The following is a 22,583-nucleotide window of genomic DNA, read 5'->3' as shown; positions in this document are numbered from 1 at the left end:
AATTCAAAGTGATGACACTGTATGCCCTCTTACCAGTTCTATATTCTCAAGGCCTAATGGTTACACTGAATCTCAAGAATGCCTGTGTTCATATAGCCATTTACAGGGACCAAAGTTGCTTTCTCAGATTTGAGGCAGTTGGCTGTCTTTATCACTTTTACTCCTTGTGCTTTGGATTAGCTACTGCACACAGGATGTTACAAATTGCCGGGCTTTAGAAACTGCTTATTGCAGAACCAAGATCATTTGCATTTATCCCTATCTGAGTGACTTCCTCATTCAGATACTATCCCAGGAGGAAATGGAGAGGGCTCTGGAATTTATTATGAACTTCTTAAAAAACCTAGGCACTTCCTTTTGTATGCCGTAGTCAAAGCTCACCCCTTTCTGTGAAAGTTATGTCCTTTATGTGTTTTCTAGTTCAAGCAGCCAGAGCCAGAGGCCTGACCTCTCTCTAGGCAGTATGGACTCTCTGGCTCGGTATTTCCAGCAAATGACTGTAGAAGCAATGATGTGAAGTTGTTCTGTCTCGCCGCTCATTCTTTACTGATGGGTTTGGAGCTGATCCTCGGCTCTGACTTGGCCAACTGCAAAAGCTCAAGGTCTTCAACCAGCTCGAGGCCAACTCCCTATCCCATGATGCACCCTGATCTTCCCCCAGATCTCGTTTGCCGCTGCAACTTGATTGGATGTTCACCAGCTCTGGCCAGTGAATTAATGTTCTTGTTTGAATATTTTGGTGATATTTTTAGCTAAAATGTAATAATTTCACATTAATGTAGTAGTTAGAGTGTGTAGCTTGTTCTTATAGTTAGATATTTGACAGTTTAGATTAGATAATTAGTCTTTAAGGCCATTTTTTTGGTTAGGCCTTCTATTCTCCCTATATCTCTTGATTTAGCTTAATTATAAGCATAGTTAGTGTTTAAGAGGAATTAGTGGCCACATTTTTTAGGCCCTTTATTCCTCTTTACTCTTTAGCTAAAAGTGTGTGTTAGCTCTTTAATAGAGCATATAGTTATATGTATTCTAGCATAGTTAGTGTGTTTAATAGTTATAGCCCTTAATTTTCATAGGGCACAGAGTTTCTTACCTATTAGAGTGTGTTGTTTAGCCCTTCTTTTTTCACAGGGCGTATAGTTACCTTTACTTCTTCTTTAGTAAAGTTATTGGCCGTGTTTTTAGGCCATTTGATTCTACTTCTTTATTAGTGTTAGTATACTGTGTGTGATGTGTTATACAATCACAGCCCTTCTTTTTACATTGGGTGTATAAATAATTTCTGTGTGTGTACTGATTTGTTAAAGCCTTTCTCCTTACAGGGCTTGAATAGTTGTGGTGTGAATTGTTTTGCTGTTGTGGAAGATGTTGTACCAGGAAAAAAAGAAAGCCAAGTCTGGCTTCAAGAAGTGCCCTAGATGTGAGCAAAAGATGTCCATAACTCATGGACATATTGAATGTGTTTATTGCTTGGGTGAGGTTCGCCTGCAAGAAAGCTGCTCTATATGCCACTCCTTCAGCTCAAGAGTGTTACCCGAGAGAAAGAGAAGGTTGATGGGCAAAGGTCTGCTTAAATCCTCATTTCTGGAATCGGATAAGTCAGACAAACACTCAAAGAAGCAAAGCCAACAAAATCTCCATCTACATCGAAGTCAGCTTCCAGTAAAGCGTCAACATCGGTTCTACAGCTTTCGGATCTGACTGTCATTATGGTTAGGAGCCGGTCCCCGACCTTGGAGCTGATATCTCCTACCTTAAAGTCCCCTATACTGCAATCTGTGGCTTCGTCACATTCCTCACGGGCCTCAAGTATTCTTTCTGATTTGGATGTGGACCATGTGGTGAAGAAGCTCCTACAGATAACGGCGCTAGCAAAAATTTTATCGGCACCGACCCAGGGTGCTTCGGAGCCGATCGCAGTTCCTCCTACATCTTCTGTTCCTCCTCCTCCGATGGATGTTTCGGAGCTGGAGAGCACAGAACTGATAATCGTGGAACCTTTGGGTCTGACACCTTCTATAGGTTTTTCGGCCCTGGCTGCCCTGATACCTTCGGCGCTGACCGAGGAATCTCAGGGCCAACACTCACCGGTCAGGTCCGGGGAGGACAGTCGAGCTGACTTGGTGCCAACTTTACCTCTTGGGGCTTTGGCTTGAGTGAGCTCGGCCCCAACCTCTGGTTCATTGCCCTCTGTACTGGCGCAGATGATTTCCACCGGTTCTTCGGATCCGAGGGATTCTTCTGTTCGGGACCAAGGGGCCTCCGAAGCTATGAGGAGGGCTTTGTCTGCTTCAACATCCACTCCATCAGTTCGAGCAGCTCCCTCCCTGAAAGCACCAGTGTCTGCCTCTTCATCACATGCTCCATTGAAGCGTAAAGATCCTAAGCCTCAGGAAGCTCGATTGGGTGAGCCATGTTCTTCTGAGACCTCTTCAGAATCCCCCACTGAAGAAGTGCCTAGGAAGAGACTCTGCAAAAGGAAGCATTTGGACTCCCCACAGGAGTCAGTCACTTCAGATACTGACTTGGATGAGTCAGAAGGGTCCTCATAGTTCCCCTCAGAAGATATCTCCTTTGCAGATATCTTAGAGGTTCTTAAACAGAGGAGTGGCTGGAAATCCCTTAACCCTTCTGATGATGAGTCAGTTCTCCTGAAAGCTTTTGGATCTCAACCCTCTATCTCTTGGGTGTCTCCACCCTTCGATGGGTTGCTGGAATTACTCACTCAAAGGGTGTGGGAGTCCCCAGACACTATGGAGCCTGTCCCTAGGAGGCTTAGCAAATTTATTTCTAGCCCACAAGACAGACTTTACCTGACCAAAGCAGTACCGGTTGATGCTATGGTGGTGGCAGCAGCCACCAAGAAGGAATTATCGGAGACTTCATCTGTTCATCCTCCTAATAGGGAGTCTGGGATTATGAACAGATACAAAAAGTGTATATTCAGTTCAGCGGCCTTTGTTCTTCGATCGCTGAACTACCTCACACATTTTGCCAGGTTACAAAGGGATCTCATGAAAGAGCTAGGAGACTCCCTACAGGGTTCAGTAGCTGCAGGAGTTTTGGACAAGGTAACTTCCCAGCTCTCCACTCTTAATTCGATAGTGAACTCTTCCCTGCATCTGTTGTCTTATGCAGCAGGAATCGCTCTCAGGAGACATTCCTGGATGCACTTATGTTCCTTTGCGGAACCCTTTGTCTTCCTTCATTAACACCCCCTTTGACGGTTCATCTCTTTTCGGACCTAAGGTTAAGTTAACCCTTACCAGGAGTGAGAAAGACAAAAAGACTTTGTCTGCTGTCGGTGTATGTTTTTCTACCCCGAACAGACCGTACCCCAAAGGGAGGAGAGGTGGAAAGATACAGTTCCGTAAGTCTCAAGGATTTTTCCAAAACACTCGTAGTGACACCCACACTAGAGGCAGAGGAGGGGGGTAATAATGGAAGACGCTGCTCACGTGCCAGGGGGGGGGGGTCTGCAGAACCAGGATGACAGATACCAGTTCTTTGACAAGCCCTATCAGCACTCCTGAGAGGAGTCCTGACTGTCTATCTTTGTACCTAGATGCCTGGTTAAATATAACAAAAGACAGCTGGGTACAAAGCATAATATCCACAACATACTGTATTCCCTTTGCCACTCAACCCCCTCTAGTAAAGAAAATCCCAGCTGTTCCACCCAGTCACAGGGACCTAGCAGCCTTAGAGGTCCAAAGGTCTCAGGACAAAAGAGTCATCCAGCCAGTCCCAGCAGACCAAAGAGGATCTGGAACTTACTCAAGGTTCTTTTTAGTTCCAAAGAAAACAGGGGACTGGAGACCTATTCAGGACCTAAGCAGACGTCAGTGAAAAAGACAAAGTTCCGGATGGTCAAGCTTCAGTCAATACTTCCCTTTCTGGGGAAAGACAGTTGGATGTGCTCTATGGATCTTCAGGATGCGTACTTCCAGACCATCCAGGGAATATCTACACTTCTGGCTGGGAGCCAGCCATTATCAATTTCGCGCTCTGCCTTTTGGTCTCACTACAGCCCCCAGAGTATTCACCAAATGTATGGCAGTAGTCATCACTCACCTGAGACGGTTGGGATTCCAGGTGTTTCCATATGTAGACGACTGACTCCTCACTGCCACCACCAAGCATCAACTCATTCATGCGAGGGACACAACCTTACACCTATGCAATCAACTGGGGATTAAGATCAACTCAGAAAAATCTGCCTTATCGCCATCGCAACAGATTATCTTCATAGGAGCAAAACTAAATACAGTTTCTGTGACATTAAGTGTACCTCCAGAAAGAATTTCTCTGTTACGAGAACAAGTATCAGACCTACTTTTGAGAAAAAAAGCCCGAGTCTCAATGGTACTCCAATTGCTAGGATCGACAGCAGCAGCAATCATTGCCATTCCCCTCGCACAAATGCATATGCAAATCCTCCAATGGCTCCTATTCGCTCAATGGTCCTTTCAGGAACTTCCAATGTCACATCAAATTGTCATAACGAATGCGTGTAAGAAGGATCTTCAGTGGTGACTGACGTCTCAACATGTATCTCAGGGATGTCCATTCGTTCTACCCAATCCCATAGCCATGGTGACCATGGACATTTCCTTGATTGGGTGGGGGGGGGGCATTTTCAGGGAAGAACAGCCCAAGGCACATGGAAGAAACATGAGGCTCATCTGCATATAAATGTCCTGGAGATGAGAGCGGTACTTGTAGCATTGCTGTCCTTTCAAGACTCTCTACCTCTGGGAACAATTGTAATTTAGATGGACAACATGTCAGTAATCTGGTACATCAACAAACAAGGAGGAACCAGATCTTACCCCCTGTGTCGAGAGGCCATGAGAGTATGGCAGTGGGCAATCTCCTCCCAGCGCTTTCTGTTAGCAGCGCACATCCCGGGGAAATCCAGTGTGATAGCTGACAAGCTGAGCAGGGCAATCTTGCTGCCTCATGAGTGGTCCCTGAAGCAACAAGTAGCGAAAAGGATTTTCCGCAGGTGGGGTCAGCCTTTCTGTGATCTTTTTGCCACCCCAACAAACACGAAATACAGCAGCTACTTTGCCCTAATTCCCCAACCGGGGGAAGCCCCGAGGGATGCACTGGTGCACAATTGGCCCCTGGGTCTTCTTTATGCATTTACCCCTTCTCTCTGATTCCCAAGGTATTACAGAATGCAAAACTTCTGGGAAGGACCATGATACTAATAGCCCCTTACTGACCTCTGCAAATTTGGATGTTCATCGTGTTTCGCTGTTGCAGTCATTACAATTGGGTTATCCTGCTGACAGGCTACCCGCAGTCGGCCTGAATTCCAAAGTCTAGGTCTGGCATCGGTTGCTGTCGCCTCCTCCCTGACGTCAGTGCGCCAGGGGTATAAAAGATGCAGCCGACGCCATTTTCTTCAGTTTTTCTTGCCACACGGTGCCCGAAGCAAAAGCAGTTCACAAGTGCTGGTCGGCCAACTCCTGAGATTTTCAAGCTCGAATTTCAGATCCGAAGTCTTCATTAAAAGCTAAGTACCCCGTAGGGGAAACTTTTTTCTTGCTCCAGACCGATGTCAGAAAAAGTTAATAATTGTATTTCTTGTGGGAAGCAAATACCTCATAAGGATTTTCATTCTTACTGCATTCCTTGCCTAGGCCCTGACCACGACGTAGCTAGTTGTCGGTTTTGTGCTAGATTTAACCAACGCACTATTAAGCGTCGGTACGATTTTGCATTTCATTACTTTGGCAGAAGATTTAATTATATAATGCCATCGGAACAGCCGACTACCGGAATTTACAAAAAACGCAAGGAAAAAGAGAAGGACAGGCATCCGAGGTCCAAACCTGACGACGAGGCTTCTTCTAGGCCAGTTCGCCAGTTCTCAGAGAGGCGCTTTCGCAGCCCCTGACGACCGCTACTTTAGAGCCGCAGGCCGATACCGACTCCCATGTGGAATCAACCAGGCCTACAGAAACTCAAGGTATTGGACCTTCGGAAATCATTCCCTCAGATGGGTCCGGAGCGTATGAGCAGGCATCGGCTTCTGAGGGTGTTTTCAGGCCTACACAATTATATGTTAAAACTACTTCAGCTACAAAGGCAAAGACTAAAGCAGCTTTAAAGACAAAGAAACAAGTACAACAGCCCCATGGACAGGCCTCTATGCCTAAAAGACAGATGCTCAAAATGGCTGAAGACATAATTACTTTGATCAGGGGTTCTCATCCCCTTCCTGACAAGAGGCCTAGACAAGAGGTAGAATATGAATCTTCAGATAAGGTTTCCATTTCTTCTGATTCTTCTTGTGATCAGGAATACTCTCTTCATCCTTATGAGGATTCTGATGCTGAAGAATCTATCCCCTCAGCTTCTCCTCCTGAGGGTTATTCTTTTGGGGAAACACTGCATACCATGAGGGAGCATTTCCACTGGGAGAGCCAAGATTATTCAGAATCTAAGAAACGGCTCAGAGATTTTCTTTTACTGCCTTAGCACAGGCCCCTGGCTATTCCACCTGTGCTAGACATTGTAGATGATGTATTTTCAGAGTCCAGTCTGACTCCAGACTCCTTACCTCCAGCTCCTGTTAAGCCAGACAGATACTACAGGGTCCCAGACTCCCACAAATTTCTTTTTAAAAACCCTGCTGCTGACCCAGAATCTATCTCTCAGGGTCCCAAGGGGGTCAAGGCTTCCACTGCAAAAAAACCCTACCCCCTCTGACAGAGATTCCAGGGCACTGGACAGATGGGGAAAAAAGATTTACAGTTCTGCTACCTTGGCTATAAGGGCTTTAAATTGTCAGTTTCACATGCTTAAATATCAGCAATACATTATGTCACTGCTTAAACAGAAAATGTTGACAAATTCTGAATGTGCAGAAAATAAAGAAATGCAGGATTTATTGCATGCAGCTGAACAAGTTGAAAAGCATACTTTACAATGTAGTTTTGATTCTTTGGAGGCCTCTTGCAGAGCCGCTGTTACGGGTTCTGTCATTTGGAGGCATGCGTGGTTAAAGGAACAGAATCTGCCTGATCATGTTAAAGCAAAATTATTAGATGCTCCATTACAGCATGGTACCTTGTTTGGTGTTAAAGCAGAAGAGGTGTTGAAGAAAATGGAGGACAAAGCTAAATCTATGCAAACAGTCAAGGATTTCTTACAGGTACAGCCTCCAAGATTTAGCAGACACTAGCCTACAAAGAATTGGTCCTTTCCAGTGTCAGACAGGTGACAAAGAGGCAGATCCCAGCCCCAAGGCTCATACAGGTCTAAACAATGGGGTGCTTCTACCTCCAAAAGCAGAGAAGACAAATCACAGCCATACAGAAAGCAGTCCCAATGACTTCCGCCTGCCAGCACCAAACACTTATCTTCTGGCAGCTCCTTTAGGGGGAAAACCAGCACTTTTTTCTCAAAACTGGCACCTAATCACCCAGGACAAATGGGTCTTGAACACAGTGTCACAAGGTTACAGGTTCCACTTTCACACCATGCCAAGGGCAAATGGTATGCCAGACCTGCCAAAAAATCAATGGGCAGAGGCACAAAAACAAGTTTCATTCCTCATGGACATGAGGGCCATTCAGCAAGTACCACAACAAGAGCAGGGACAAGGATTTTACTCAAGACTTTTCTTGGTGCCCAGAAAGGACAAAGCCTGGAGGCCAATACTGGACCTGTCTATTCTAAACACATACCTGGATACTCCAAAATTCAAAATGTTGACTCTGCAGAAGCTTCTGCCCATGCTGGGCAAGAAGGCTTGGCTTGTAACTTTAGACCTAAAAGAGGCATACCTGCATGTTCCAGTCAGACAATCATGCAGAAGATACCTCAGATTTATTGCTGGCTCAATGCACTACCAATTCTCTACACTGCCCTTTGGCTTATCTACTGCGCCCAGGGTCTTCACAAAATGCCTGGCACCAGTAATTGCTTTTTGCAGACAAAGAGGAATACAAATATATCCTTACTTGGACGACTGCCTTATTCAAGCAGAGAACAAGGACATACTACTACAGCATCTGGTGTTTGTAAAAAGATTATTAACATGCCTAGGGTACACAGTAAACGAAAAGAAATCAAAACTTATACCCTCTCAAGAGATAATATTCCTAGGTGCAAGCTTAAATACAACTGCCCAGATGGCTTATCTCATGCCAGACAAAGGCAACTGACTACTTATTTCAAAATGTTGGCAACAAACACCCAGTTAACTACAAGAAAAATTCTGCAGGCTTTGGGCTTCATGGCATCCTGTATTCTGTTAATTCCATATGCAAGACTGCATATGAGGAAATTACAATGGTATCTAAAAAGTGTTTGGACTCGACATTGCCACAGCCTGGAAACAATAATTACACTCATTTCCTGCCTGCAACAGGAGTTTCAATGCTGGGCAAAGGCCTGTCACCACAACAAGGGGCAGCCATTCACCATACCTCCAGCCAGGCAGACATTGACAACAGATGCATCGGATTATGCGTGGGGGACCCACATGGCAGGAAGATGTATTCAGGGCTCATGGTCCGCAAACCAAATGCATCTACATATCAACCAAAAAGAGATGCTAGCTGTTCAAAATGCCCTGACAGCCTTCAAGGACCTGCTTCATCCAGGACAACTACTGATAAGGACGGACAATACTACAGTTATGTGGTACATAAACAAGCAGGGAGGCACACATTCCTACCCCGTTTGCAGACTAGCCATGACTTTGTGGGACACAGCATTGACTTATGAGGTACATTTGCAAGCACAATTCCTGCCAGGAAGGATAAATACTCTGGCAGATGAACTAAGCAGAAACCTCATGGATCCCCAAGAGTGGAAATTGGATCCACAAGTCTTCAACATAACAAGGATTTGGAGATGCCCGGACATAGATCTATTTGCCTCCCCTCACAACTGCCAACTACAGAGATTCTGCAAAATGACTTATCACAAGCAAGCATGGAATGTGGATGCTCTATCTTTCAGCTGGAAAAACTTGACAGTATATGCCTTTCCCCCCCAAGGTACTCCTAAAGGTCAGACAAGAGAAGCCAAAAATGATATTGATTGCCCCAGACTGGCCCCACCAGCACTGGTACCCAATCCTCAGGAACTTGACTCAATGCCAAGCATGGGCATTACCTCAAATTCCTCACTTACTGACCCAACAAAACAATCAGATCCTACACAGCCAACTCAGGACCTTAAATCTGGCAGCATGGCGGATAATGTAGCTTTTCAAAACACGCCTCTCACTAAAGCGTAATGGATGTTATTTTGGAGGCCAGGAGGCCCAGTACCAGAAAATCTTATGCAGAAAAATGGAAGAGATTCTGTGCTTGGGACCAGGCACAAGGAATTAACATGACTGTTCCAAATATCCATCAGATTTTACAATACTTAACTGAGATGGTGGACAAGGGCCTATCTTATTCATCATTTAAGATGCATGCCACTGCCATTTCAGCTCATTACAATACAGAGCCACCTATTTTTTCTCATCCTTTATTAAGGCAGTACCTCAGAGGAGCCAAAAACTTACAGCCTCCAAGGAGATCACCAATACCTGCATGGGACCTCAATCATGTCTTGGAAAAATTCACTCTGCCTCCTTTTGAGCCAGCCGCTACAGCTGACATAAAATTTTTATCATGGAAAACAGCTCTGCTTCTAGCAATAACCTCTGCAAGACGAGTCTCAGAGCTACAGGCACTCATGGCTGTGGAACCTTTTATCATTTTTCATCCAGATAGGGTTTCTCTAAGGACAAACCCCACATTTATGACTAAGGTTGTGTCCAATGTGGTCCTCAACCAAACTACTCATTTGCCTACCTTTTATCCAAACCTGCAGAATAAGGGTGAGAAACTTCTGCATTCTTTGGACATACACAGACAACTGCGCTTCTACTTGGACAGAACCAGAGCTTTCAGAAAGACTGAGCAATTACTGGTAGCTTATGCTGCAGGATCACAAGGAAAGGCTATATCAAAGCAGAATATTTCCAAGTGGATAGGTCACTGCATTCGTTTTATTCTCAACATGACAAATCAGTGCCTAAGGGCATTAGGCCACATTCAACCAGAGCAGCAGCCTTCCTCAGAGGAGTGCCAACCAAAGACATTTTAGAGGCTGCAACCTAGAGTTCAGTGCACACTTTTACAAAGCACTACCACTTACCACTCTACTCCAAATCCAGGGCAGGCTTTGCCACTGCAGTCCTGCACGGCCTCATAGCCGCTCCAAATTCTATTTAGTTCCAGCCTCTCAACCTTAGCTTTGGGATTCAACCCAATTGTAATGACTGCAATAGTGAAACACGATGAACATAGTACAGTTGTGTACCTACCATAAATGTAGATGTTCGAGTGTATTCACTGTTGCAGTCCAGGTTACCCACCCACCATCCCCCTTTTCTTTGCTGGACCATATCTGTACTTCTCTATTCTATACAACCTATGTGGTGTATTTGCTTGTAGATGAAGGAAACTTGTTACTTGTGGCATGCATGATTTATAGACATGTTTTTAGCCTACCCTTTTGGGGGCACCTGACAACTGGGGCAAGAAAAACTGAAGAAAATGGCGTCTGCTGAAACTTTTATACCCCTGGCGCACTGACATCAAGGAGGAGGCGACAGCAACCGACGCCGGACCTAGACTTTGGAATTCAGGCCGACTGTGGATAGCCTGCCAGCAGGATAACCCAATTGTAATGACTGCAACAGTGAATACACTCGAACATCTCATTTATGGTAAGTACACAACTGTACTTTTCCCTTCCTCCAACCTCATCTTTTGGAAGAACCCTGGTTCCTGGACCCACTTCCGGATAAGTTCACCCATTCATCAGGGGCTCTTCACTCTTCTCTTCATTCACTAAAACTGATAGCTTGGCTGCTCCAATTCCCACAGTAGCCAGGATTTACAACCTCTCAACTGAGGCCCAACATATTATAACATCCTCTCATAAATCATCTACCAGAAAGTTATATCTTAGCAAATGGAAGAGATTTTCTTTATGGGCCTCTCAGAATGATGTTGATCCTTATTTAGCTCTGATCCCATCTATATTGGAATTCCTAACTAAACTTTTCAATGAAGGAGCGGCTGCAGCTGCCATTAGAGTTCAATTAGCAGCAATGTCAAACTTTCATTTTGGTTTCCAAGGTTCCAGTGTCATGTCGCATCACCTTGCTAAAGCCTTTTTAAAGATGCCATTCATTTGAGGCCACCAATTAGAGCTCCAGTCATGCCATGGAATCTGAATTTTGTTCTATTCAGAATCATACTACCTCCTTTCGAACCAGCCTTGTCCTGTTTTTTGAAATTCCTTTCATGGAAGACTATTTTTCTGATAGTCATTACTTTTGCTCGGCGGATTTCTGAGCTGCAAGCCTTAACCATCAAACCTCCTTATCTGATTTTCCATAATGACGGAGTTTCCCCCAGAACTAATCCATCCTTCTTGCCAAAAGTTTGTTCAGAGGCAAATCTTAACCAATCTATTGAGTTGCCAGTTTTCTTTCCCCAATACACAAATAGGATGGAACACATGCTGCACAAACTTGATGTCCATAGACAACTCCGATTTTACCTAGACAGAACAAAACAATTCAGGTCAGCAGATCAACTCTTTGTTTCTTTCTCTGAGTCAAAGAAGGGTGACTCAGTGACAAAAGTAACCTTGTCAAGATAGCTATCAGATTGCATTTCCTTCATTTATAATTCACAAAATGCCCCCTTGAAACAAAAAGTAAAGGCCCACTCTACTAGAGCTATTTCAACCTCATTAGCTTTTTCTGCGAGGTTGCCATTAGACAATATATTTGTGCAGCAGCTACCTGGTCAACACCTCATACCTTTATCACTCATTACAAAGTAGACAAGGCCTCCAGGGACAGGACCTCCTTTGGTTCCACAGTTCTGAGGAATATACTCCCATGAGCCACCCAAGAAGATGGTGCTTGGGACGCTATCCATCAGTAAAGAATGATAGAACAACTTCACATAAAGAAGTTATGTACTCACCATAATGTTCCATGTGAGTTGTTCATTTCGCCTTCATTCTTCCCACCCTCCAACCCCCATCCAGTCTACTTGAGGTCCGTATACAGTGCTGTGTCTCTTATCCAACTCTTGAGTGACATATTTATACTACTAAGTAGTCACGCAGCAAACAAGATCTGAGGGAAGATCAGGGTGCATCATGGGATAGGGAGTTGGCCTCGAGCTGGTTGAAGTCGGAGCCGAGGATCGGCTCCAAACCCGTCAGTAAAGAATGAAGGCGAGATGAACAACTGACATGGAACATTATGGTGAGTACATAACTTCTTTTTTACAGCCAGTGAATTCCTGAAAGTACTGGAATTCGTGCTTTCCACAATTGTGTTGATATTCCTGGCCAGACTGCTCATGTAGAAACTCAAGTGGAATCTAAGAGGTAACAAGAACCAGCATTTACAGTCCCTGTAAAAGAGGAAAACCTATGCTTCTCTGAATTTCTAGAGATCTAGAGTGGCTATCCATCCATGTGAGAAGGAACCAAGGGGTGCACTTCAAACAGGATCCCCCACAATCAGATGCTATCCACAGATTCTGTTAAAGCTTGGCAGCAGATTTAGAAGGCATCAGAGCACAAGTAGTCTGTGCAGAAACTCAGTGGAAGAAACAACACCAATGTAAAGGAGGTGATGGCCCTGATTTAAGCACTTAGTGCCTTCAAGCCCATCTGTAAGAGAGGGATTTTTCAGGTGACAGACTGAATAGTACTGTAATGAGGTATGTCAACAAACAAGATGGAGACTTTTTCTTAACCTGCTTGTACAGGATGAGCCTGACGTCTTGGGAGGTTGCTCTTTAACCTCAGATGACCCTAAAGCCAGTCTGTATTCCAGTCCATTGTGGCAGACCCAACTGAGCACATCAGCAGCAGAGCTGCACAAATGGATGTTACACTTGGATATTTTCTCTGAAATGTTCACAGGTGGGATGTCCTGTCATCAGGTCTGTTTGCTCTATGAGCAACAAACAGCTTAGAAAGTTCTGTTCTAGAGCACTACATTAAGAAGTTTGGGCAGCAAATCCCTTTCCCAGTAATTGGATAGGTTTCTTTCTTGCTGTAAGCATTCCTTCCATTCACCTCTGTCCTCACAGTGATCCAGAAGACAGGGGATGATGGGCCAAGGATGCTTTTAATCATACCCTTTTGGCCTAGATAGCATTGGCTGTTCCTTTTCCTACAGATGTCCAGGGTAAAATCTCATGTGCTACATTTGCAAATGGACCTTCTGACTCCGGACAAGTGAACCCTAATACACCCAACCTAAAGAGAGTGTGTTTTAGTTTCTAAATGATTTAACTTTTTCCTCCCCTCAAATGCCTGACTTGGAAAACTTCATTACTGGTCAAACCTCAGCCAGGAAGATTTCAGAACTACAGGCCGTCATCTGCAGACAGTCCTTTTTAGTCTTCTTTAAGGATAAGGTCAGTCTTAGTACCAGCCCCATGTTTGTTCCAGAAGTAGAGAGTCCTGCAGACAAAATGTCCAGCATCCCCAGAGCAAAGGAGAAACAATTCTTCTTTCCATAGATGGGTAGACAGCAGACATACTACCTAGATAAAGTCAAGAACATCGGAACCATAGATGAGTTGTTTGCTCCCTTTACATCCTGGAAGAAGGAGTAGTTTCTAAGCAGAGAGTTTGTAAGTAACTGACACATTACATCTTATTCTGTTGCTGTGTTCCTTATTCTGTTGTCACAGAAAGGGGTTTGAAAGGACTGTGAAAGCCTGCAGCACTAGGGGTACAACAGCTACTGTAGTTTTTCTGGGGAGAAGGTGAGCTGAGTGCAGGCGCTCTTCATGTGGCAGCTATCTGATCATCAGTCCACTCCTTTTCCAGACACTGTATACAACACATTACTTCCAGGGCTGGGACTGGGTTTGCAGCTGCTATTCTACAATCCCTGTTGTAGCCCAACAGTGAGAATTTTCCCAGTAGTAAGGGATGAATAATGTAGTACAACTGTGTTGCAGCACTGGCTCCCTCGCACCAACCCTTTTTCACTTTTTGGAAATCCTGGGTTGGGATGAGAACACCCCATCCCCATAAATTTACTTCTTCCCCTTCTGTCTTTTCAGGGTCTCAGGTCTGGATAGCCTTGAGGAACCCAATTTCTCTAAGTCCTTAACCAAGAGAGTGTGCATGTGTTCTTGCTTGGATAGGATCCTCAAGTCCTTACTTAGGGTCTTATAGGGTGTATACCCTGCAGCTATCCTGTGCAAAAAGTTTCTAAAATGGCACTGGCAGATATCAGCTTTATACAGGGAATATCCTGATGTCCCTAAGGAGAAGAACATCTACTCAGTTTAGAAGGGGGGAAGAGCACTGAGCTCTTTAAGTCAGGCTCAACATAGCCTCCTGCAGTCAGAGTCCCACTAGTAAGGACTACTGCAACAGTAATCTACTCAAACTTATATTATTATTATTATGATTATTATTATTATATGTTCTAACACAGGTGCATATATTAGCTTAATAGTGCCTGAATAGCTGTTTTTTTAGGAATACACTCTCATTGCGTAGCTCATGTTTTAGCTAAATGTGCTAAATTGCATTGTTTGTAGAAAGGAGTTCTTTGTTCTTTTGTATCTACTTTTAATCAAGCATTTTCTTCACATACCTCTCAACTGTGTCTGATTGTACATAATGTCCCTGATTTTGTCTCTGATTTTTAATCTGTTCCCTCATAACATGTGATATCAAGCAAATCACTGACTTCTATGGCCATTAAGTAATGCTAGACTTTAAAGTTACAAATTTTATATCCTTCTGAAAAGTTGTATTAATGCAAAACCTGATAATTTATTAAGCAAATAAGTGGATAAGAGCAGTCAGTAGATCATAACTGCCCCGGATTTTTGGCCTTTGTTCCTCATTATTTTTGTTTTTGGCTTGGATTCCTGAGCAGAGTTCAGGGACTGTATTTTTCTTCTTCAGTTTTTTTCAACACATCTTTTAGCAGGTATATTTATACTGAATCTTTCTTTCTTTCTCCATTCCCATAGTCAAAGGGTCGAGCTGTCAGCAAGCTGCTTGAGAGTTTTGCAGCAGAAGATGACTTTGATGATGACAGCAGTTTTTCAGAAGATGAGGAAGATAGTATTACTGCAAGTTTTGCTATAGAAGGAGCAAGGGCACATGGTGAGTGAATTAAAGATTTCCTGAAATAATTGTATATATTTAGTGCTTGGAAAAAGTGTCAGAGAATGCATTCTTTAGCAGTGATTGCATCTGAAAAATCAGGAATAAAATCAGTGAATCTCTACATAGCAGGGGAAACTAAGTACTAAGTGGGGGTTGGGTATGTAAGCAGTAATACTTTATGAGGTGGATAGTATTGTCTGATACATGCACTGACTTGTGGCCACAGGTGGAAAGCGTTTTACTTCCTGGATGACTTGATGTTGGAAGTCTTTGTCTGTATTTGAGGTTGTTGTAAAGTTTGGGAAATGGCCAATGTCAAAAAATAATGAATTCAATGGCATTACTAAAACTTTCTTTAGATAGAGGTTTGGCGTGGTATTACTCCTCAACCTACATAAGGCTTGGCAGTGGTGACCATATGCTATTAGAGCCAGCCAGCTATTTGATATATTTGGACTAATGGATGTAGTAAGCTGTTTTTTGAGAGTTTGGCAGTGAGTGGGATCCTGCATAAACACTGAGAGTGATGCCTTAAGAGTTTGTAAAAAGTATACCAGTGATGCAAGCTAGAACTAAGTTGAGCAGCTTAGGAAATGGCCAGTATCACAAAATAATAAATTTGCAAGGGGAGGGAGGTTGGCTTAATGGTTACTGTTTACCTTACAGACACAAAATGCAGAGTTTGTTTCTCACATGAAACATCCTAGCTGACAGGTACAGCGCAAACTTCTTCCCCCCCCTCCCCACCAAAAGGGCAAATATCTATCCCAGCAGAGTGCTGCCCCCCTGACATCTCAGATGCTCAGGTAAGAGCTGCCCTCTCCAAAGCAAAAAACACAGCATCAATGGGACCAGACGGTGTCCCAGGCTGCATCCTACATGAACTCCAAGAAGAGCTAAACCCAAACATAAAACTACTGTTCAATCTCAGCCTTACTACAGGATATGTACCCAAAGAGTGGCGTACAGCAACAGTGGTCCCTCTCCACAACCTCAACGGATCCTAGAAACTATCGCCCCATAAGCCTGACTAGCTTGGTCTGCAAAGCTATGGAAAGGATCATCATGGACCTCATAAATAAAGATATTGGGGACCTACAGACACTGGATCCTACCCAGTTCGGCTTTGTTATGGGCAGATCCTGCCTCTTAAACCTGGTTGATTTCTTTAAAACAGTCACCAAGGCCATTGACGAGGGGAAGGTGGTCCACACAGCCTACCTGGACCTCGCAAAAGCCTTCGATACAATACCCCACTCGGGCATTATAGATAAGCTCACCAGCTTAAATATAAACCCCTATGTCACTAGATGGGTTGCAAACTGGCTCAAGGACAGAACCCACATGGTTAGAATTGCTGGAGCCATGTCAGACTCCAAACCAGTTACAAGTGGCATCCCACAAGGCTCAGTCCTGGGACCTCTCTTGTTCGGTATATATTTCTCGGAGGTACAGGCCAACACGGAAGGACTGTGGCTGACCAAGTTCGCAGATGACTGCAAACTGGGCGCCATAATCGACTCTCCAGCCGACACAAGCATCCTCCAAAAGGGCCTCATAGAAACAGACAACTGGTGCCAGAGCCATGGCCTTAAGCTAAATGCCAAAAGTGTATAGTCATCCCCTTTGGCAAAAACAAAGTGCCCACAAATTACCACATAGGTGGTAATCCATTAAGTACAGAAGAAGTAATTAGGGACCTGGGGACCCAAGTTGATAGCAATCTCTCATTTGACAACCACGTGGCCAAAGTGGTTAGAAAAACATTTTATATAGCCCACCTAATCATGAAGGGATTCACATCTAGATCAGGGGAGGTCATCGTGCCTCTTTACTCATCCCTCATCAGGCCCTTAATTGAGTACAGTGCCCCTTTTGGGATGTACCTTACCAGACACCTGCAGCAACTGGAAAGACCCCAAAAGTACCTCATCAAGAGGATCAAAGGGCTCAAACAGATGCCATATGCTGCCCGGTTAAAGAAACTCCAGCTCTACTCAGTGGCATACTGCCTGCTCAGAGACGATCTGTGCCTGACGTATAAAGCCATGTCCAACCCGGAATTAATGGACATGCTGCACCTCAGAAAATCCAAATCCCATCGAGCTACGCGCTCGAGAGACTTGAACCTCAGCACTAAAATAAATAGGACATGCTGGAGGGAGAGATTCATAACCTAGAGGCTCCCTTCACTCTGGAATAAAATCCCAGTCCAGGTTAGGCAGAGTCCCTCTTTGACTCTCTTCAAGAGGAATCTTGATGAGTGGATGGGAGATCGTAGGTTTACCCCGGGTATCACTTCTGTGTCACTGTTAGACAGAGGCACAGTATACTAACCTCGAAAAAGGGCATAGCAAAATTAATTTAAAATGGGTGGTGAAAGCCAAACACACTCTGGCTAGGCTTATAAATGCCCTAGGGCAGATAGCCTAGTATGAACCTATGAACCTATAAGTAATTGGCTAAGCTTAAAATAGTCCACAGGAGCAGTTAACTTAGTGCCACTCTATAAACCTGTAAGTCTTACTGTTTACTTTGCATAATTTTACCTTGTGCTTCTTCCACATAGTAACCCTAGTGTAGTAAATTATAACATTTTATGTGTGGATGGGGGGGGGGGGGGGCATGGGGGCATATTTTTTCCAGAAAATAGTCATCTTCAGTCTGATGCATTGAATTCCATATACTTCTTAAACAAGCATCATGCATTGGATCTGCATTGCATATGCAGCTACAAATGTACAATACAGATTGCTTAATTATTTTGGCTTTCTGGTTTATTCTGTGTGTATTATTTTTTATTGTTTGGAAAGTATGTAATGAAATTATGAATTCTGAGGGACAGTGTACATCATAAGGATCATTGCTGAAGGAATTCATATATTTTTTCTAGGTCATTTTTCATCTGCACTTGCCAGACATCAGCCCCACCATCCAATTGGATTGGTCTTAAAACATTTCCTTTTCAAGACAAGTGGCTCCTGTACTGAATGAAAGCTAATTGGAGTGGGCCATCATCCAGGCAGCAGTGAAGGAAGTTTTACCCCTGTCTGTGTCCTAACCTTCACTTACTGTTAAAGGAGGGATGCCTTCTCCTCCTAGCAGCCTGCAGGTCTGGCTTCGCCACACTACAGACTGTGGCCGTCAATGTTTCATGGCAGATCATAACTGTCCCTATGGCAGGGAGCTACATAGCACCCCTCCCTTCTTAGCAGCACTCATCATGCCTGATCCAAGCTATGGTGGCATTTCCTGGTATGAACCCCCAACCCCTGATGGCTGGCATAAGGGCTTATGTCACTGTGAGGACATCCTAGCCTGTTCCTCACACATGCATTTTCTTATATAATATAGAGCTACCATCACTAGTTTGGAAGCACTACACCTTTGTCCCCAGTTCTGGTTGTATCATCACTACCTTTAAGCCTTTTCTTGCTGGTCGTGAACAGTTATATAGACCAGTAGCCCCTCCTCCGGGTTCATGTGCCATTGTCAGACAGCCCTTACTGCCCTCCTGTGGCTGGCCCCTCCAGCACTCAAACCACTGCTTGAACTGTGGTCATCCCCATCAGAGTCAGGGCTTTATCCTTCGGTACCAGATAGCGGGACTAAAATTTACATCACAAAGATTTGGAAAAAAGCATAGGTGGATATTTGTCTTTTGACCTTTTCATCATTTGTACATCCCTAGGGGCTTGTGGAGCCTGACTGTATAAGATAGTGCGCCACATGCCTCAGCATACCTCCGTCACCTGAAGTGAATAGTTGATCTGTATCGCCTTGAGTGCTTCTTATTTACATCCTGGCCTTTATCTTGCATATCGCTATAAGTATTTGACTTTTTTTACTGTGCTGCTAATAAAGTGAGTGAGTTTTTATTCACTTACAGGGATTTTTCCTTGATGCTGCAAGAAATATGTTATGAACAGATACCGTCTAGCTGCAAAATTCTCCTTAGTATTACCACATGAAGTGTTTATTTTATTTGGAACAAGAACACGAGATGTAGTTGTGAATTTTATACTGCTTTTAGTGAGAGAACTCAAGCTATGAGAACCAGGAATTTATTAGAACATGAGACTGATCATGATTTCTTATGAACCTTCTATTTCTCATAAAAAAGAATAAAAGAAAAAAAGACATATGCAGGGAAAAGAAGCAGAAGCAGTCTCCCACAAAGTTTAAGAAAACTATAGTTGTGGAGTGTACTGCAGACCCACTTCAGAAGCAGGCTAGCCTGTTAGACCAGGTAGGACCTCTCACTGTGTAGCTGCAAGAGATGAGGTATGTCCATCCTTGCTGTCCTTTGTCCAGCAGTTTCTAACAAGGGTATTCCAGGAAAAGAATCAACATTCAGGGGCTGTTTCATTTCCAGTTATGGTGGTAAACATAGTGTCCAGTGCTAGAATTTTCCAGTTTGTAAAAGAGAACTCCTTCCTACCAGCATCATCCCTTTAGGTGTCCAAGGTGGGATTTGTTGTTAAATTTCCTCTGTCCATGGCTCTGGAGACTGCTACCATGTTTGCTTCTTTTCAAATAAATATTTCTAGCAAGTTAGTTGAGAATTTCTGAGGCTGGACATTGGTAAGGTAGGTTCTCTAGTGTACTGAGATCAGATGTTAGTTTCCTTTAAATGGCCAGGGCTTCTCCTTTTGCATTCAGTGATTAAATTAAAATACCGCAGGACTATTTTCATTTAGTTCAAAAAGGAATTTGCAAGTCTAAAGCTAAACCTAATTTTTTCCACCCTGGATTATAATAATGAAATAAACAACATTCTCCACCTTTCTGGGAATTATGAAGAAGTATCAGTGAACCAAGTTAATATTGGTTATAGAAGAATTGATTTAGTAGTAGAAGAATACTTATTGGATGATCGAATATCTAATGATGTTTATGAATTTATTCGAGAAGAATTTCCAAAAATGGCCATTATTTTCGGCATCCCGAAAATACACAAATGTTTGAATAAACCCCCGTTCAGTCCCATTATTTCTGGGTCAAAATCGAAAACATATAATATGGGGGTAATTATTGATGGATGGACTAAACATGTTTATGACAATGTTAGACATCTTACTGAGGATTCATGGAATTTTCTAGCAAATTTGACCCCAGATATCTGGCAGAGTGATCTTTTATTTTTGACAATTGATGTTGTCGACCTTTTCTCAAGTATTCCAAAGGAAACTGGTTTGGAATACTTTTTTGAAAGCTTAAGAAAATATTCTACCTTGAGTTGGGAAAGAATTAACCTCATTGTTGACATGATGGGGCTGATTTTGGATTACAATTTTTTGCAATTTCGGGGAGAAGTGTTTAGGCAGACCAAGGGCGTAGCTATGGGGGCCTCTTGTGCCCCTGTATTCGCAAACTTGGTTATGTTGGAATGGGAAACCTTATTTGTATTCCCTAGTGAATTTTACCAACATATAGCATTTTACACAAGATATCTGGATGATTTATTCATCCTTTGGAAGGGACCTGAAGACCTTGTAAAAAGCTTTATTGACTACTTAAATAACACCACCAGTTTTTTGAAATTCACTTACAAAGTGGAAAAGGAAGGGATTTCCTATCTTGATACATATGTTAGTAACAATAACAAAGGATTTGAATCAAGAATTTACAGAAAGAACACATTCTCCAATGATTACTTATTTTATGGGAGTAGCCATCCACCCCATGTTTTCAAAAATGTGTTTAAGGGTCAATGCATACGTGCTGCACGTATGTCATCCAACAAAACCATCATGGAAAAAGAACTAGACAACATCTTTAATATGTTCAAAAAAAGAGGATACCCAGTTTCTATGTTGTTCCCCATAATCACATTTGTTAAAAAGGAATGGGGACAGAAGTATCCGTCTTTACTGGGGAAACCTTTTATTTGCAATAAGAAAGCCAACTATAGCAATAACAACATTTGTGTAATTATGTACAGCCCATATACAAGTGTTATCAAAGAAATTTTAATCAAACATTGGAACATTTTAACTGTATCAGAAGAAGTAGGGAAAATAGTGGGGACCATCCCAAAATGTGTTTATAAGACATCCGTAAACATTAAAAACATGTTGGAGAGTAAAAAAGCTGCTAGAAAAGTAAGGGATAGGGACATCAATAATAAAAAAGGAACAACAAAGTGTGGGACGTGCAATCAGTGTAAGTTCATCAATGAAACTAAAATAATAAAGTTGAACAATACCAGCAGAACTAGGCTGGTTAATTTGACAAGTAATTGTAATACATCTAGGGTAGTTTACATTGCTTTGTGCACTGTTTGCAACACATACTACATTGGGAAGACTGAGAGAAAACTAAAAACTAGGATTTACGAGCATTTATACAAGATTAAAAAACAGGATTGTAACAACGCCCTCAGTAAACATGTTTTAGACAGAGGGCAGGAACACACTTTTCTCTTTAGTATTATTGATCACATTGATTCTAAAGGTTGCGAGGGCAACTGGAAAGTTTTTTTGGGACTATTAGAAAGTAAGTGGCAAATGTATTGTGACGCCACTACTAGTCCTGGATTAAATGACCACATTAGCATCAAACCATTTTTATTAATGGAATGAATTTAGGTAGATATTTACTCTCTTTTTTCCTTTTTAAAGCATTTCTTTACAAAATCATTGTATTATTAAACAGTATTTATAGATATTTACACATATATACAGTTTTTAGTCATTATGTAGTTATTAATTAATTAATTGTTTTGTTAGGAACAGTTTTTGAGTTTTTAATAAAATTTTGGCGCCAAAATTAATTATAAAAGGTCAATCAGCGCTATGTTCATGGTTCTGATGAAATCTGCATTCCCTGCAGATGAAAGCGCTTAACCAGGGAAGACTTTCATGTTTTTAACTAGACTTTGCTGTTTTATTCTTCGTATGGAATAAAGTTTTTATTCAACTCTTCTGTTCGAGCTGTGGTATTTCTGGGACCCCAACAAGGATTGTTATTTGGTCTGGTGTTTTGCTACCTTTCGTGTGGTTTAAAGCTAAACCTAGACCATCTACTCTGGGGGTAGTTGCAGTTAAAAAAATAAACTATTTCTTCTTCATGGTCAGAGAAGGTGGAAGTTGATCAAGATTTTGTTTACTGCAGTCAGATTTATTTCTCTATTGTTCTCTCAAAAACTCTTAGTTATCAGGAGAGACTGAAAGCCCTTTCTCTGTACTCAGTGTCTTACAGACTCCCCCATGGAGATCTGTGTCCAGCCTTTCATGCCATAAAAGATCCAAACCTATTTGATTTTGTATTCCTTCACAGAAGTAATGGTACATCAAATACTTGGTTAAAAGAACTAAACCTTCATCAGCAGGTAAATAAGACTCATTAGTGTGATATATTCATGTCCTAACATA

At 42.7% G+C, this 22,583-nt stretch overlaps 1 protein-coding gene across 1 annotated transcript in view; it reads left to right on the top strand.

Moving 5' to 3' along the window:
• Positions 1–22,583, top strand: part of BAHCC1 (BAH domain and coiled-coil containing 1) — a 1,784,093-nt gene that overhangs the window by 1,491,717 nt on the left and 269,793 nt on the right. Inside the window, exon 20 of the mRNA XM_044085068.1 lies at positions 15,069–15,204. Within this exon, the coding sequence (XP_043941003.1) occupies positions 15,069–15,204 (136 nt within the window). The remainder of the gene's footprint in view (positions 1–15,068; positions 15,205–22,583) is intronic.

This window comes from Protopterus annectens, chromosome 10.part0 (genome assembly GCF_019279795.1).
Source record: "Protopterus annectens isolate FY-2018-M chromosome 10.part0, PAN1.0, whole genome shotgun sequence".
Classification (NCBI taxonomy): Eukaryota; Metazoa; Chordata; order Ceratodontiformes; family Protopteridae; genus Protopterus; species Protopterus annectens.
Note: the sequence above shows the minus strand (reverse complement) of the source record. Positions and strands in the feature narration are given on the sequence as shown.